The sequence below is a fragment of the Oncorhynchus mykiss genome, chromosome 2, assembly GCF_057628025.1.
Source record: "Oncorhynchus mykiss isolate SJ-2025 chromosome 2, ASM5762802v1, whole genome shotgun sequence".
Taxonomy (NCBI): Eukaryota; Metazoa; Chordata; class Actinopteri; order Salmoniformes; family Salmonidae; genus Oncorhynchus; species Oncorhynchus mykiss.
In genome coordinates, this window is record NC_143023.1 from 26,486,890 (window position 1) to 26,504,600 (window position 17,711).

Genomic DNA, 17,711 nt, shown 5'->3' on the forward strand with positions numbered 1-17,711 from the left:
GTGTGAGAGAAAGAGAGTGAGTCATGCTTGGCCTCTGCAGAACTAAGGGCAGGGTAGTTAGAGGAAGTTCCTCCATTGAGAAGTAGGAATGTACATAACCCTTAAGAAATCCCTGCCTTCAAACATTAATATGATGAATTCAATATGAATAGAAATGTGCTCCCAAATCCATCACTGAGAAATAGTATTTGTTTGAGAGCATAACATCATTGCCAGAGTAGCCTACACATTGCCTAGATGTATTCACATGCACCGTACTCTATCAAATTGGACAGCAGATGGCACAAAATAACAGGGAAAGTGGTCAATAAAGTCCTCTAGCTGCGCATGTCACCTATGTATGCATTCCTCTGAAGTCGACCGAAACCTGACAGGCGTTTAGACCATGCAAACAGTCCGTCATATGACTGGTACCCATACGAAAACACAGCAAGGCGGGGGAAATAATAATCACTGTCCGTGGTGGTGCTGCTGTTGCAAGGGAACCGCATCTTTTCCGATGTCTTCAGGCTGCCCGGATCGTTTATCTGCGGCTCCCCGTTTATTAGTGTCATCACCGGCCTTTCTCGGTCGATAGAATGAAAGGATGGCCAAGCGGCGAGATTCGGACGAGGAGAGTGGAGAGCTGATCGGCCCTGCTGCGGTCCAGCGAGATAAGACGCCGTATCCCGGGATGGCAAAAATGGACGGAATGGAGGAAAGAGGGGGAAGTGAACTGTCTTTGGAGGAGATTTTAATGCTCTACAGCCAACCGATTAACGAAGAGCAGGCTTGGGCAGTGTGTTACCAATGCTGCATAAACCTGGCTCAGGGACATAGGAGGAATTCTGGCCCAGCTGCCGGTGCATCAGTGGTGGATACTCCGAAAAGGATTGAGGGACCACGGGATGTGAGGATTCAGAAAGACGGAGCTGTCAAATTACAATATGAAGGCTGTGATGGTAGGTACAATAATTATGTAATGATGATGTTTTGCAATGCGTTCATGATTATTTTTTCTGTCTTTTTTTGATTTCCCCAACACATTGGTAATATTACCAGTTCCTAGCATGAGAAAATCTGTAAAAAATTATATATTTGTTTTTTAGAAATTAGGTCAACAAGGCAGCTGGACACCACCGACTGATAGATTCATATGTCATGCTTTACAATTGTTGGCCATTGCATTTAGTCAGCTGGCTCAGCTGTTGTTGTTTTCCCCTGTCACACATCACATGTTCCTGTTCATCATTCACACTATAAAATAGCCTACTGAGAAAATGAAAAAATCAGCATATTTCCATGGCACAATTTGTTGCTGCACTGACATACAGTGCATTCGGGAAAGTATTCAGACCCTCAACTTTTTCCACATTTCGTTATCCTACAGCCTTATTCTAAAATGTATTAAAATAAAAACATGTTTTCATCAAGACACGCAATACCCCATAATGACAAAGTGAAAACAGGTTTTTAGACATTTCTGCAGATGTATTACAAAGTTTTCAGACCCTTTGCTATGAGACTTGAAATTGAGCTCAGGTGCATCCTGTTTCCATTGATCATCCTTGAGATGTTTCTATATGTTGATTGGAGTCCACCTGTGGTAAATTCAATTGATTGGACATGATTTGGAAAGGCACACACATGACTATATAAGGTCCCACAGTTGACAGAGCATGTCAGAGCAAAAACCAGGCCATGAGCTTGAAGGAATTGTCTCTAGAGCTTTGAGACAGGATTGTGTCGAGGCACAGGTCTGGGGAAGGGTACTAAACTAATTTCTGTAGCATTGAAGGTCCCCAAGAACACAGTGGCCTCCATCATTCTTAAATGGAAGAAGTTTGGAACCACCAAGACTCTTCCTAGAGCTGGCTGCTCGGCCAAACTAAGCAATCGGGGGAGGTGACCAAGAACCCGATGGTCACTCTGACAGGGCTCTAGAGTTCCTCTGTGGAGATGGGAGAAACTTCCAGAAGGACAACCATCTCTGCAGCACTCCACAAATCAGATATTTATGGTAGAGTGGCCAGATGGAAGCCATTCCTCAGTAAAAGGCACATTACAGCCCACTTGGAGTTTGCCAAAAGGCACCTAAAGGACTCTCAGACCATGAGAAACAAGATTCTCAGGTCTGATGAAACCAAGATTGAACTATTTGGCCTGAATGCCAAGCGTCACATCTGGAGGAAACCTGGTACCATCCCTACGGTGAAACATCATGCTGTGGGGATGTTTTCAGCGGCAGGGACTGGGAGACTAGTCAGGATCGAGAGAAAGATGAACAGAACAAAGTACAGAGAGATCCTTGATGAAAACCTGCTCCAGAGCACTCAGGACCTCAGACTGGGGTGAAGGTTGACCTTCCAACAGGACAATGACCCTAAGTACACAGCCAAGACAACGCAGGAGTGGCTTTGGGACAAGTCTCTGAATGTCCTTGAGTGGCCCAGCCAGAGCCCGGACTTGAACCCAATCAAACATCTCTGGAGAGACCAGGAAATAGCTGTGCAGTGACACTCTTTTTTTATTTATTTTTCATTTAACCTTTATTTAACTAGGCAAGTCAGTTAAGAACAAATTCTTATTTACAAATACAGGCTGCCCCGGCCAAACCTGTGCGCCGCCCAATGGGACTCCCAATCACGACCAGATGTGATACAGCCTGGATTCGAACCAGGGACTGTAGTGACACCTCTTGCACTGAGATGCAGTGCCTTAGACTCTCCATCCAACCTGGCAGAGCTTGAGAGGATCTGCAGAGAAGACTCAGTAGTTTTGTTTGTATACATTTCCAAAAAATGTTTAAAAAAAATAGTTTTTGCTTTGTCATTATGGGGATGTGTGGAGTGATACGGGGGGGATTTAAAAAAAAAAACATTTTAGAATAAGGCTGTAACGTAACAAAATGTGGTAAAAGTCAAGGGGTCTGAATACTTTCCTGAAGGGGTCTGAATCCACTGTACAATGGAGGGTGGTGGGTGGAGTAGGCTACCTTGACTGATAAGATGTGGCCCCTTATCAGCCTTTTTTGTTATTTTGGACTTTTTTTATGGAGTGCTTTCATTGCCACAAAGACCTTCAACCAATGGTATGACTGCATGATGGCCCCAAGCCAAATAATCATCACTGTAGTCATCGATGGACTTACTCCTTAACAGCTAGGGCCCAGCTAAACTGTTGACATTGTCTTGTGTCACACCTGATATGACACAGCAAGTGATGTGTGTAGTCTGGGTGTGCCTTTGAAACTGCTTGGCTACCTATACTCCTTGCTCCGGCCAAATGCTAGCCTCTGTCCGGTTTTCGGGAAATGGAAAGAGAGCCTGTGACGTTAGCAAGGCAACACCATCTTAACTCCTCCTCCACATTTACTGGATTGGTTGAACAGTGCAGAATATAACCTCCCCGACAGTTTTTTTCCCCCTTCTCGTCTGGTCCAGTATGTAAGGGATCTAGTTTCAGACGTTAATTTTACACCGGCTACGTTAGGTTATGCGAATGCGAACACATTCGGGGCCGTCTGATTGGTCCAGAAACCAATGGGTTGGGCCAAAGCCAGAACAAACATGGGTATAGCGGTGGCTTGAAAATTTGCCATTGGCTTTCATACTCTGATAGGGCAGCGGGTAGCTTAGCCGTTAAGACTGTTGGGCCAGTAACTGAAAGGTACTGGTTTGAGCCGACTAGCTTAAAAATATGTCGACCTGCTCTTGAGCAAGGCACGTAACCCTAATTGTTCCTGTAAGTCGCTCTGGATAAGAGTGTCTGCTAAATGACAAAAATGTTAACTGTAATCGGTTAAAGATGATCCAATCGCTAATCACTTTTTGTTCAACGCCCCTTGTCACCACAAACTATTTCAATGATGACAGTCTCAGACTAAAGTATGTAGCAAACAACAGAGCTGTGAAATTATTTACTGTGAGTCATCAGGCTACCTGTGAAAGTGACTATGAATTACAAGTAATGTGTCTTGTCTTGCTTGTGGAGAGTTCGTGTCGATCTTCCTCCTCGCTAGTATCCTGTAATCAGATTCTCAGATAGCAGACTCAATTTATCTTTATTTATTTACCCATGGTGTCACAGGGAAGCTGTACCCTCGCTCTTACTCAGTTACACACCTTGAGTCAATGTGTGCTGAGTCGATTTGATGGCTTATTTGCTTTAGACTCAATGTACTCCATGCTCAATCAGCTTTTTTACATTCACATTTGAGTCATTTAGCAGACACTCTTATCCAGAGTGACTTACAGTTGTGTGTGCGTACATTTTCCTACTTTTTTTTGTACTGGTCCCCAGTGGGAATCAAACCCATATCCCTGGCGTTGCGAGCACCATCCTCTGCCAGCTGAGACACACGGGACCTTTTTGGCATTAATGAACGGACTGTGCATAGTAAGGGTGGAATATGTGGTGTACTGTATTTTATTTGACGTGCCTGGCAGTGCGTTAGTAACTCAGTAATAGTAATTGGGGATGGGAGGTTTTGCATGGTTTGCTACTGGTCTGAGGATGGCTACTCTACAGGCAATGCTGTTATTAAATGTGGTATCATCATGTGTGTTATTACAGTTTATTCATCTGTGATTATTACATTCATATGACTAAATCTAATCATATGAGTTAATGTAGATAGACTAACTTTATTCTTACGACGCCTTTCTTTTTCTGGTGCCTTAAATCCATTATAATATCTTAAAACACTGATTTGTTACATCCTATCCATATTTGATGGATTCTCTGAAGGACTGACCACTCTGATGCCTGGTTAACTGGGCTACAGAGCAAGGGGTCTCCCCCAAGGCATATCAGCATTCCCAGCTGTGTTCAGAGAGACAGACAGACATGCAGAAAGAAAAACTGAGAGAGAGCATTCTTCTAACCAATTTGTCACAGACCCACCAACCATGTCAGTATTCCAACTGACCAAATAGATGTGCCACAAAATGTAGCTACTATTTTACTACATTTCCCCAGTTTCCTGATCTTACCCAGATTGATACCATTTGTCATAATGTTTAGATTGTCACGTTGTAGCTCTGTGATGGATAATGCATCGCATGAGAGAGAGGGGGATAGAGGGAGAGGGAGAACAGGTTAAGGTGGAAAAGGAAAGTGATTTCCTTTTCTCTCTGTGTCTGAGGACTTGTATTGAGCATCTTCCAGGTCTCTGTATCAGATTTATTTCCTTCAATGATGAAGCCAGTTTGTGTGAGAATAACAGGATTTGTCCGTTGTCTGTTTCCTGCATGGCAGTAACAAAAGCAAGTTGCTGCCTTTCTAGGGAGTTTTTCCTAGCCACCATACTTCTACATCTGCATTGGTTGCAGTTTGGGGTTTTAGGCTGGGTTTCTGTACAGCACTTTGACAACTGCTGATATAAAACAGGTTTTCTAAAATAAATTGGATTTGAAAATAAGGACCATTGGACATTGGTTGTGAGTAGGTCTGTTGATGTCCTGAAATATTAGGCTTCCATCTTGTTTTTTCTCATCAATGAATGGAGCAGTCACAAGCAAATGATTTGAACATGTTGTTTTGCAGGATGTCACATTACAATAGAGCATGTCATTGTGTATGTGGAGAGGGTCATCAAAATATAATCTGCTTGGTCACGTTATTGAAGTTAATGAACATTTCATGACGATGACGTGGTGGCTTGGAGGAACATCTAGGCCTAACCAAGAAGTTTCTTCAATAAAGTCTATTGATTAATTTTAGCTATGTGTATGCGGGCAGAGGCAGAGGTAGAGGCAGTGACAGAGGCTGACTGGCAGTGACAGAGGCTGACTGGCAGTGACAGAGGCTGACTGGCAGAGGCAGTGACAAAGGCTGACTGGCAGAGGCAGTGACAAAGGCTGACTGGTAGAGGTAGAGGCAGTGACAGAGGCCGACTGGCAGTGGCAGTGACATGCTGACTGGCAGTGGCAGTGACATGCTGACTGGCAGAGGCAGTGACAGAGGCTGACTGGCAGAGGCAGTGACAGAGGCTGACTGGCAGAGGCAGTGACAGAGGCTGACTGGCAGAGGCAGTGACAGAGGCTGACTGGCAGAGGCAGTGACAGAGGCTGACTGGCAGAGGCAGTGACAGAGGCTGACTGGCAGAGGTAGAGGCAGTGACTGACTGGTAGAGGCAATCACAGCGACTGACTGGCAGAGGTATAGGCAGTAACAGAGGCTGACAGGCAGAGGCAGTAACAGAGGCTGACAGGCAGAGGCAGTAACAGAGGCTGACAGGCAGAGGCAGTAACAGAGGCTGACAGGCAGAGGCAGTGACCGAGGCTGACAGGCAGAGGCAGTGACAGAGACTGACTGGTAGAGGTATAGGCAGTAACAGAGGCTGACAGGCAGAGGCAGTGACCGAGGCTGACAGGCAGAGGCAGTGACCGAGGCTGACAGGCAGAGGCAGTGACCGAGGCTGACAGGCAGAGGCAGTGACCGAGGCTGACAGGCAGAGGCAGTGACAGAGACTGACTGGTAGAGGTATAGGCAGTGACCGAGGCTGACAGGCAGAGGCAGTGACCGAGGCTGACTGGCAGAGGCAGTGACCGAGGCTGACTGGCAGAGGCAGTGACCGAGGCTGACTGGCAGAGGCAGAGGCTGACTGGCAGAGGCAGTGACAGAGGCTGACTGGCAGTGACAGAGGTAGAGGCAGTGACAGAGGTAGAGGCAGTGCCAAAGACTGACTGGCAGTGAGAGAGAGACTGACTGGCAGAGGCAGTGAGAGAGAGACTGACTGGCAGAGGCAGAGGCAGATGCAGCGAGAGAGGCAGAGACAGGGCGTCATCAGTAGTCACATGCCACCAACCAAGTGGTGAGAATGAACTGCTGCTTTCATTGACTGTGACCCAGTAAATGATGTTGTCTTCACGACACATTCCTCAATCTTCTTCCTTCTTCTCTTTCCATGGACCCTGTTTTTCCTGGTCAGGTTTACGGTCATATAAATAATCCTGGCCCTATTAACTACTGTGCTACAGCATATAGGCAAGGTTAGACCCATGGTAGTCTGTGGTATAATGCACGTGTGTTGTACTTGACCTATTTTGCTCAAGATGGGGGTTCCGCCTCACTTGATTAAACAGCTTTTGTTTTCTGACGGTCTGATAATAATAACCTTGTTTGACTGAGCAGATTATCTTCATGGCTGATGGCCACTTAGTGACTCCATCATGGAGTCACCGGAGCCTTTGTTGTTCGTCGGCCTTCTGACTCGGGCTGATCGGCGTTTGAGTTCCCAGTGAGTTGCCATGGCAACTGCAGCCAGCCGCCCAGGGGTGGTTCATGTGCGAGACCTAACTGCATACAGTATCTCATGACATATCAGGCCCAGATGAAAGCAATAAAACAGATTAAGGGGGAAAATACACTGCAGGTTCAATGAGAATGTTCAGGCTGAATCTGAGGTGTTGACCTGTTAACCATGTTCAAACTGACGCCTCACATGCTGGTTCCTCTGCAGACACTGTCATATTGAATTATCGACACATACATCTGTCCTGCAGATACGGTGTACGGAAACATTCTGAGTGAACCAGCGGCATGATTTTCACATTTGAATTGACCTGCAAATGATTGAATTGTGGCCTCTGTTTTAGGTACAGTAAAGGTTTAGTATAAAACAATACATGCTCTCTTTTGACCTGAAAGGCTGTGTTGGTTGGGCCAGTTGTTAACGTCTTATTGTAGCCCTTCTCAGTCACAGATAGTTTCACATCCAGGTCATAACCAAGCCAATGTATTTTAAGATGCTTTGCTTTAGGCATAAATTCCCTGTTGACCACAACTTTCCTCTGTGTCTCCACAGGTAAATCCATCCCAGCTACATCAACAGAGGTGAGTGGCATGTTTCTGACTTCCTTGTTTCTGGGAAGATGTCTGTAATAATACGAATGAGAGATGTTGAGCAGGAGGGCCGACCGTGTTCCAATGGAATTCTACCTGGCAAAACCGGGCCGGCAACAGTGGTGGGTGGATACTATCTGTACAAACATAGGGCGTGTTAATCCTGCTTGATGACATGCCTGACACTCAACCTGCTGCCAGGGGCATTGTGGTGGTGGTTTCATTAGTGCTTTACCATACTGTCTGTGCAGTGCACACCTCATTCACAGCATCTAGCTCAGAGGTCAGACTAGAGAGAATGGATATGACCACACCTACACTATGTGTAACATGGGACTGTCATTGACAGTGAGGCAATTTCAAATACAGACGCAAACATTCACTAAAACAAGAACATCTGAAAAAAATATATATCATAACACCTAGAACAAAGTCCTAACAGGAGCGATGATGGAGTCTATTTGGAGATCAGTGATAGATAGACCTTCACTACAGACTCTCTAGGCTCTCAGCTGGTCTGACTGACTGGGCTAGCGAAATGAATTTCACCGTGCGAGCTCTCCCCTTTGATGTTGGCTCTGGGTGACATCTAAAGGGCTAATTAGAGCGCTATATTGTAATTTACCTTCCCAGCAACCTCTTCTCAGCCTCTTCCTCCAGCTGATATGGTGATGGGAATAGTTCAATTCCATTCAATACAATTGTATTTATCCTCTCAGGGGCAAACAGCAGTGCTGTTCAAGTAGTCTCACACAGCCTGGGGAGGAGGTTACTGCTCAAGAGAAGCAATAGCTATTGTTCTCAGTGTATCAGGTGACGTGTCTAGCTAGCATATTTGTTTGTTAGTACGTCATCATCACTACCACGAGGCTAGTAGTATTAGAGCATATGATATGAGGAAACTATTTCCCATCAATATCCTACATGACTGCAGTTTACTCTGTGTCTTGCATGTATTCAGGGTGGGCTAAATGTATTGTTGAACACCAATAATCTGTCTTCAGTGGGGTGGAACTTTGGGAGTCCTGGAGTAGTGTGGGATTGCCTGGTAATGGATCTCTGGGAGCAGGTGGAGAGAGAATAGAACACACACACACACACACACACACACACACACACGCACACGCACACGCACACGCACACACACACACAGAGTCTCTCTCTCTCGCTCTCTCTCTGAGAATGTGCAGTGAAACTGCGTCAACAAAATCCCTGCCAAGCTGCTTCATGGCAGAAATGTGTTCTCCTAGTGCAGTCAGTCCGTGTCTGATGTGATGTGTGAGAGCCTGGCTGAGGAAAAGAAAATACTGGAAAGTCTATCCTCATTCCAACACCCTCTTCTGACTGTCACCACATCACTGCAGATCCAGCAGTCTTATTGCATTACAGCTCGTGTGTGTGTGTGTGTGTGGGCAATTTAGTTCAGAAACATTGGTCGTGATTGGATCACACCACTTCCCCAACACTGTCACTGACGTGATTCAATCTCTTCTATGCTGCTGTATGACACTGAACTATATGAAACCTGTGTTGTTGTGGCACAATGTACTACATGAAGACAGACAGAGACAGCTGAGCCACTATCCCTTGGTCCAGACACTGAGAGTGCAATGGAGGTACAGTAGAACCACATACATGTAGCAGATGATAACTAGGTATCCCACAGTGCAGTGACGTCACCCTCCATGAGAACTAAAATAATGTTGCTCACAGGCCAACCCAAAATCAGGATTTTGGCTAGCTAGCAGATAGCACGTTGCTTTGTGTGTAGATTAGTGTTAGTCATGGGTTCACTTCCCTGGTATTCAGTACAGGGGTAGAACACGTCACATAAAGGGGAAACAACCCCTGTGTGACTCCTGAAGAATGCTAGTCTTCTTGGTAACACTACTGTTGATGCCTCCAGCGTTGGTAAACCTTTCTGGTCTCGTGATCTTGCTACTCTTACTGCTTCTTACTGCTTCTTACTGCTGGGTTATGTTTCATACTTTCATTATGTCCCAGGCAGGCTGGTCCTCCTCTCTGTTGTAGTTCAACTGTTCAGGGAGGGGGATTTTTAAGAGTTAGCCTTTGAAGTTTGGAGGACGATTATGGCAGTTAACATAGTAATGACTAGTCATAGTAATGACCACTCTTTTGGAAATAGTATGAATGGACTGATTAACTACAGGATCAAAGAAAAAACTGTCTTCTCTGATCAGCTGCTGATAATTCAATTACATTGAATATTGTGTCCGAGAAATTACGAACATTCCCATTCATTCCATCTTGAAAATAGTTTGATGGGTTTAGTTTAATGTGTGTTAAAGTGGGTGTGTGGTTACACGCCGGGGGATCAGGGGGGGGTGTCGGCTGAACCCTCAGGCGGAGTTGAACGTCAGTCATATGATTCAGAGGTCATGGGGTTGAGCACAACGTCTCTCCTCTTGCCTTCTCTCGAATCACCACTTTGACTCTAGAGCAAGGCCCTCTACTTTACCTATAAACTCTGTTATGAAATGATCGTGAAAACTATTGTAAAACCCTTATCTGGTGACGTTAAAGAACATGGAAGGGTTTCCTGCCTTCCCTCCTCTGCTATCAATCCCTTCTCTTTTTCGTTGTTGATACAGTTAGTCATTAAGTTTTTTCCCCCAGTTTTCATATTTCATATTTCAAGTTATTACACATTTCAGGATTTACCATTTCAGATTGCTTCATACAGTTACATGAACATACATTTAGATAGGTCAGAGGGTCAGGTACATTCAAGGTCATGGACATTTTGACATTGTTCGAAGGCAGTGCTTCTCATTCCTGGTCCCGGGGACCCAAAGTGGTGCACATTCCCATTACCCGCCCCCTATACACCCACTCCCAGTGAGAGGCTTGATGGCTCCAGGCCCAGAACCTAGAAACACAGCTGAACGGTATGTAGACAGGTATGGTCACAGATTCTCAGCAGGGCCAGGCCAGCCACACATAATGGAGGCAAATCAGATCTTTAAAAATAAACAATAACAATAAAAGCAACATCAATCCGTTGTTGACTGCCTCAAACCAAGTTCAGACATTAGGGGTGAAGTCATTCATCAATTATGTATTGTATAGATTGATTTCTTGCAAAGGAGATACGTACTCAGTTGCACAACTGAATGCATTCAACCGAAATGTGTCTTCCCCTCTCTGAATCAGAGAGGTGCGGGGGGCTGCCCTAATCAACGTCCACGTCATCGGCGCCCGGGGAGCAGTTGTTGTTTGGAGGTTAACTGCCTTGTTCAAGGGAAGAATGGCATATTTTTCCACCTTTTCCACTATTTTTCCACCAGCTCAGTGACTTTCAATGTGGCACTGTCATAAGATGCCACCTTTCCAACAAGTCAGTTCATAAAATGTCTGCCCTGCTAGAGCTTCCACGTTCAACTGTAAGTGATGTTATTGTGAAGTGGAAACTGACAGAACGGGACCGCTGAGTGCTGAAGTGTGTAGCGAGTAAAAATCATCTGTCCTCGGTAGCAACACTCACTACCGAGTTCCAAACTACCTCTGGAAGCAACGTCAGCACAAGAACTGTTCTTGGGGAGCTTCATGAAATGGGTTCCCCATGGCCACACACAAGTCTAAGATCACCATGCACAATGCCAAGCTCCGTATTAATGCCCATGATTTTGGAATGAGATGTTCGACAAGCAGGTGTCCACATTCTTTGGGCCATTTAGTGTATCTCTTGGAACCCAGAACCCAATATTATGTGCTCTGGCTAGGTACTATGTTAGATTTTTTGTAACATTCTATTAGGAGAGACTACTGTTGATGGTATGTAAAAAACACTTAGACCAGAAATACATGGTCTGACAGTGGCTTCCTGTTAGGTTTCTGCCAGCTAAAGGACTTCATGTTTACTGGGGCTGCTGTGCAGTCTGATTTATTTCCTGTGATAGGACTAATGAGGAGGTATAATTGCAAACCGTTCATTTCTCAAATTATTATTTTCTCCAATAGTTTAATTATCTAAAATCTTTTAGCGCCGATTCAAATAATTGATTAACACACTAATAGCAAAGATCTGGCCCTGCACCGGAGTACCATGTAGGCTACTACACGTGGTCAACGTCTGAAATAGCACCCTATAGTGCACTACTCTCTACCACTCTCTGGAAAAAAGTAGTGCAAGAGCGTAGGGATTGGAAGTAGGGTGCCATTTCATATATGCACTAGGTCACACATATCTACACACACCCTTGTAGAGTTGGACTAGGGTTACAAAGCTAGTAAGCTACCGGTAATTTACCAAAGTTACTGGAATCTTCAGTATCTTGTCTTTGCTTTATTTTTGGGACCAAATTTACCAGCTTGACACCAAAAATATTTATAACAAAGAGATATTGACATAGTAAAATAAATAAGTGTTAAATGTTTTTTATTTTATTTATTTTTTTACCAAATATTTTCTTACGTTAAATAAAAAACGGTGCATTTTTGGTTATGGGGTTGTAAGTAAGCATTTTACGGTAAGATCTACCTACACCTGTTCTATTCGGCGCATGTGACAAATAAAATGTCATTTGATTTTATAAGGCCACATAGAGGGCCTTTGACAGTGTCAAAGACTCCAGCCACCCTAGTCATAGACTGTTCTCTCTGCTACCGCACGGCTACCGGTACTGGAGCGCCAAGTCTAGGTCCAAGCATAGTCACTTTAAAAACTCTACCTACATGTACATATTACCTCAATTACCTCGATTAACTGGTGCCCCCGCACATTGACTCTGTACCGGTACCCCCTGTATATAGCCTCCACATTGACTCTGTACCAGTACCCCCTGTATATAGCCTCCACATTGACTCTGTACCGGTACCCCCTGTATATAGCCTCCACATTGACTCTGTACCAGTACCCCCTGTATATAGCCTCCACATTGACTCTGTACCGGTAGCCCCTGTATATAGCCTCCACATTGACTCTGTACCGGTACCCCCTGTATATAGCCTCCACATTGACTCTGTACCGGTAGCCCCTGTATAAAGCCTCCACATTGACTCTGTACCAGTACCCCCTGTATATAGCCTCCACATTGACTCTGTACCAGTACCCCCTGTATATAGCCTCCACATTGACTCTGTACCGGTAGCCCCTGTATATAGCCTCCACATTGACTCTGTACCGGTACCCCCTGTATATAGCCTCCACATTGACTCTGTACCGGTAGCCCCTGTATAAAGCCTCCACATTGACTCTGTACCAGTACCCCCTGTATATAGCCTCCACATTGACTCTGTACCAGTACCCCCTGTATATAGCCTCCACATTGACTCTGTACCGGTAGCCCCTGTATATAGCCTCCACATTGACTCTGTACCGGTACCCCCTGTATATAGCCTCCACATTGACTCTGTACCGGTAGCCCCTGTATAAAGCCTCCACATTGACTCTGTACCAGTACCCCCTGTATATAGCCTCCACATTGACTCTGTACCAGTACCCCCTGTATATAGCCTCCACATTGACTCTGTACCGATACCCCCTGTATAAAGCCTCCACATTGACTCTGTACCAGTACCCCCTGTATATAGCCTCCACATTGACTCTGTACCAGTACCCCCTGTATATAGCCTCCACATTGACTCTGTACCGGTAGCCCCTGTATATAGCCTCCACATTGACTCTGTACCGGTACCCCCTGTATAAAGCCTCGCGATTATTTACTGCTGCTTTTTAATTATTTGTTATCTTTATTTATTTATTTAGGTATTTTCTTAAAACTGCATTGTTGGTTAAGGGCTTGTAAGTAAACATTTCACTGTTGTATTCGGCTCATATGACAAATACAATTTGATTTGATATAATTACAGACGCCGGTGATACCCAAAATGGTCACTAGATGTCTTGTGATAGATTACATAAAATCCTTGAAAGTTACCAATATTCTGGTATTTTCTGGTAAACTTTGAAAGTTTCCAGTAATATAACCTCCAGTGAAGGCTGCTGAGGAGATAACGGCTCATAATAATGGCCGGAACAGAGCAAATGGAATGGCATCAAACACCTGGAAACCATGGAAACCATGTGTTTGATGTATTTGATACCATTCCACCTATTCCGCTCCAGTCATTACCACATGCCTTTCCTCCTCAATTAAGGTGCCACCAACCTCCTGTCATACCCTCCCTTTTGCAACCCTATGAAGGACTCTTTCCCAGCTTTCCTTGTTGTGAGCCAAACTTAGTGACCTATCATAGCCTTCTGAGAGAGGACAGTGGAACTGTCAGCCTTACAGTAGGTCGCGTCCCAAATAACATCACATTTAGGGCACTACATAGGAAATAGGGTGCCATTTGGGATGCAAAGTTAATTCTCAGAGGTCAGTGGAGCAGAGACAAGCTGAGAACAACCTATCCCGAGGAGAGTGTTTTTACTCCCTCACTCTCCTGTCAGAACCCTGGGCTTGATATGGGAAGACAAGATTAAAGGTTCCTCTCCCAACTGGAGTGGTTTATTAGGCCTTCAGTTATTCATTGTTTATACCTGAGGTTTTGTACTATGAAATGTGATCTTGAATGTATTAAGTCCCACTGACCATAACCACTCCATGGTTTAATGATTTATATTGTTGTTTTTTTATTACCATTTTCATTATTTTATTTCACTTAGTCCTGCTTGTTGGAGCTTGAAGCCTAACACGGAACACAAACCGGCTGTGCGCGTGTGCTATCGTGCATACATTTATTTTGCCCCCCCCACACCAAACCCGATCACGACACGCAGGTTAAAATATCAAGACAAACTCTGAACCAATGACATTAATTTGGGAACAGGTCGAAAAGCATTAAACATGTATGGTAATTTAGCTAGTTAGCTTGCGATTGCTAGCTAACGTTAATTTGTCCTATTTAGCTAGCTTGCTTTTGCTAGCTAATTTGTCCTGGGATATAAACATTAAGTTGTTATTTTACCTGAAATGCACAAGGACCTCTACTCCAACAATTAATCCACACATAAAAACGGCCAACCAAATCGTTTCTAGTCATCTCTCCTCCTTCCAGGCTTTTTCATCTTTGAACTTATATGGTGATCGCATCTAAACGTTCATAGTATTACCACGACAACCCGCAACAAAGTTTGTCTTTCAATCACCCACGTGGGTATAACCAATGAGGAGATGGCACGTGGGTACCTGTTTCTGTAAGCCAATGAGGAGATGGGAGAGGCAGGACTTTCAGCGCGATCTGCGTCAGAAATAGGAACGACTTCTATTTTAGCCCTTGGCGTCGCAGATGCTCGTTGGCGCGCGCGAGCAGTGTGGGTGCAATAATTGAATAACATGGATTTCTACATTTATTTTGCAACGCTCGCGCGCTCGATGTGTCCAGTCTGGTCAGCATGTAAGAATTTCACTATACCCTGCAATCACACCTGCAACCCTGTGACTATTAAACACTCTGAATTTGAAGACAACATGACACCTTGACACTGTAACGTCTGTTTCCAAGTCACACTCTCAAACATGTAGAGCCCCTGAACACAGCTCACTTTCCAGCCCACTTTCCAGCTCACACTCTCAAACACATAGATCCCCTGAATGCAGCTCACTCTCCAGATCCCAATCACCTGAATTCTGATCACCTGTTCACACACCTGTATGTCATTATCACACACTATTTAGTTCAGTTATTTGCACCCCATAATTGTGAGTTATTGTTTGTTTTGTGACACACTTCTAGTCGGAGTGCTTGGTTTCCTGTAATTTAATCCTCCTGTGTATGATAGTTTTAGCCTGCCTCACTAACGATGCCTATTCCCTGCCTGTACTGTTGCCTTTTTGGACCCCTGTGTATGACCTTCTGCCTGCCCCTGGACCCAGCTACCTGCCTCCTCCTGTGGTCCTTTACAATAAACACCTGCTGCGCCCTCCGCTTGAAACCAGGTCTCTGTCTCCCATCGTGTTCATTACAGACACAATATGCTAGTTTACACGGGTAAACTGAAGCCAGGGCGTTATGGCAGTGGGTTATGTAAAATAAAAATCCATTATCCCACAGAAATCATTGTAGCCCTCCTCAGGAATCAAAAGTAAGAGATGGAATGGGATTTGGCCCTGAATGTAAACCATATTAGTGTCTTTGTGTGAGGCTGAATGATGCTGAGCCAGCAGACTTTTGACTGTGGAAGATGGAAGATTCGTATTTGTGGTTGTTGATGCACAAGAGTGGCCATGTTGACATAACTGCTAGCCTCACACAGTCACATAGCTACTGAAAAGGTACAGATTTCATACAGGCCGAGCAGGTTGCTGTTTAAAATTGACAAAGTATCTATTCAATTCTAGTCTCAATCAGTGGTATTCATTCCCCTGATTGTGGAAAGGAAACAGGTTGAGCCCATAGCAGAGGTCTAGGCAGAGGCTTGAGGGAGACGTCTCCATGGTCAAAGAAGGTGTTAAAGGGGGAGTGCAGTTATAAACAGGATTTCCTGTTTGTTTTTTGTTCTTTCCACACTAGGTTGAAATAACACTGAAATTGTGAACAAATATTATAATGTCCTTTTGTGTTGGAGCATTACAAGGGCCAAAAGAGGGTCAGGGAAATAAATGATACAAAATATATATTTTGGAGTTATTTTCATTAAATAAATACACAGAGTGATATAAATGACATACAGTGATGATTTGAAAATAAATGACAAAGACTGCATGTGGGCTTTAATGACAGAAAGCTGCACAGAGGCATCCTAACACACAGTAGTTCGATCTATCTGGACTATTTAAAACCTCTAACCTTGGTAGGGTGTGGTATGTTAAGATATTCATGTTGACCTCAGGAGGGTGTGGTACTGGTATGGTATTTACAGGGAAAGGTTGGATTGCGTGTGAAGAAAACATGTATGCGTGTGGCAGAACCATTCCCTGCCCCGTGATCAGCTCACTCTCTCTCTCTTTCGCTCTGGCTCTCTTTCTCGTCATCTTTGTGACAGCCATGTGAGGAACACAGTCTGTTTGATGTTCTTTTACCTGCTCATGGCTGCGCTTCACTGCACAGTTAAAATCCACAATCTCTTGACACCCACTCCTTCCTCCCTCCTCCCCATTCCTTCACTTAGTTTAGTCACAAGTCCGCGAAGAAAGGAGAGTGTGATGAATCATTAGAACAGTCATGTGTGTGTTTGCTCTCCTCCTGACTGAGGGAATAAATACTAGTTATTGCTGTTAAAACCACCCTGTCTTCTACCTACTTAAACCATGCTATAGCTATCAATTAACAGGCTGCTCAGATCCTGGGGTTGTCTTATGTAGAGCTGGAATCAATCAAAACTGCACAGTCAATGTTTAGGCATCTACCTACAGTTTAGGCTACCTCCCACGCATACGTCTTTTTCTGAGAACCGTAAGGATTTAACTGAGTCATTATTGTCCATGCTCTAGAAGTTTCCCTACATGTTTATTGGGTGCATCATTCTTCTGAGGGATTCTTCTCAGTGTTCTGATTCCTTTGTTCTGTCTTCGCTCTTCAGACTGGATGCTATGCATGGTTCATACTATGACCTTTGACTCGCAAGGAACAATGTCAAACACACCTCAACAATAGAGGCTTGAAGTTCCTCTTGACTAAACTTGGCTTGCCTAGTGTCTGTCGGGCCTATCACAGCTAGGTTCACTTTGGGTTGTTCTACAATGCAGTCTGGATGAAAGCTGCTTAGAGTTTATAGGCGGACTTTAGTATTTTGGATTTGAGAGTGACTGGTCTCATAGCACAGGGGAGAGATGGTGTTGTTGTGTGTCTCTGGCGGGGCGTGTAACAGCAGAGACTGGAGAGTGAGGTGGGGTGTAACATCAGAGGGGAGGTAGGGAAGAGCAGGGCAGGGTAGGGTGGGGTGTAGCCAGACAACGAGGGCCTATCCTCGTCAGGGT

General features: G+C 44.6%; 1 protein-coding gene across 5 annotated transcripts in view; it reads left to right on the forward strand.

Moving 5' to 3' along the window:
• The first annotated feature begins 156 nt into the window (after positions 1–156).
• The window catches only part of LOC110485507 (protein spire homolog 1), a 49,277-nt gene continuing 31,722 nt past the window's right edge, over positions 157–17,711 (forward strand). For all 5 annotated transcript variants that reach the window (XM_021556592.3, XM_021556609.3, XM_090194368.1 and 2 more), the window contains exons 1-2: positions 157–941; positions 7,790–7,818. In XM_021556592.3, coding sequence (XP_021412267.2) covers positions 587–941; positions 7,790–7,818 — 384 coding nt within the window. In that variant the 5' untranslated portion in view covers positions 157–586. The remainder of the gene's footprint in view (positions 942–7,789; positions 7,819–17,711) is intronic.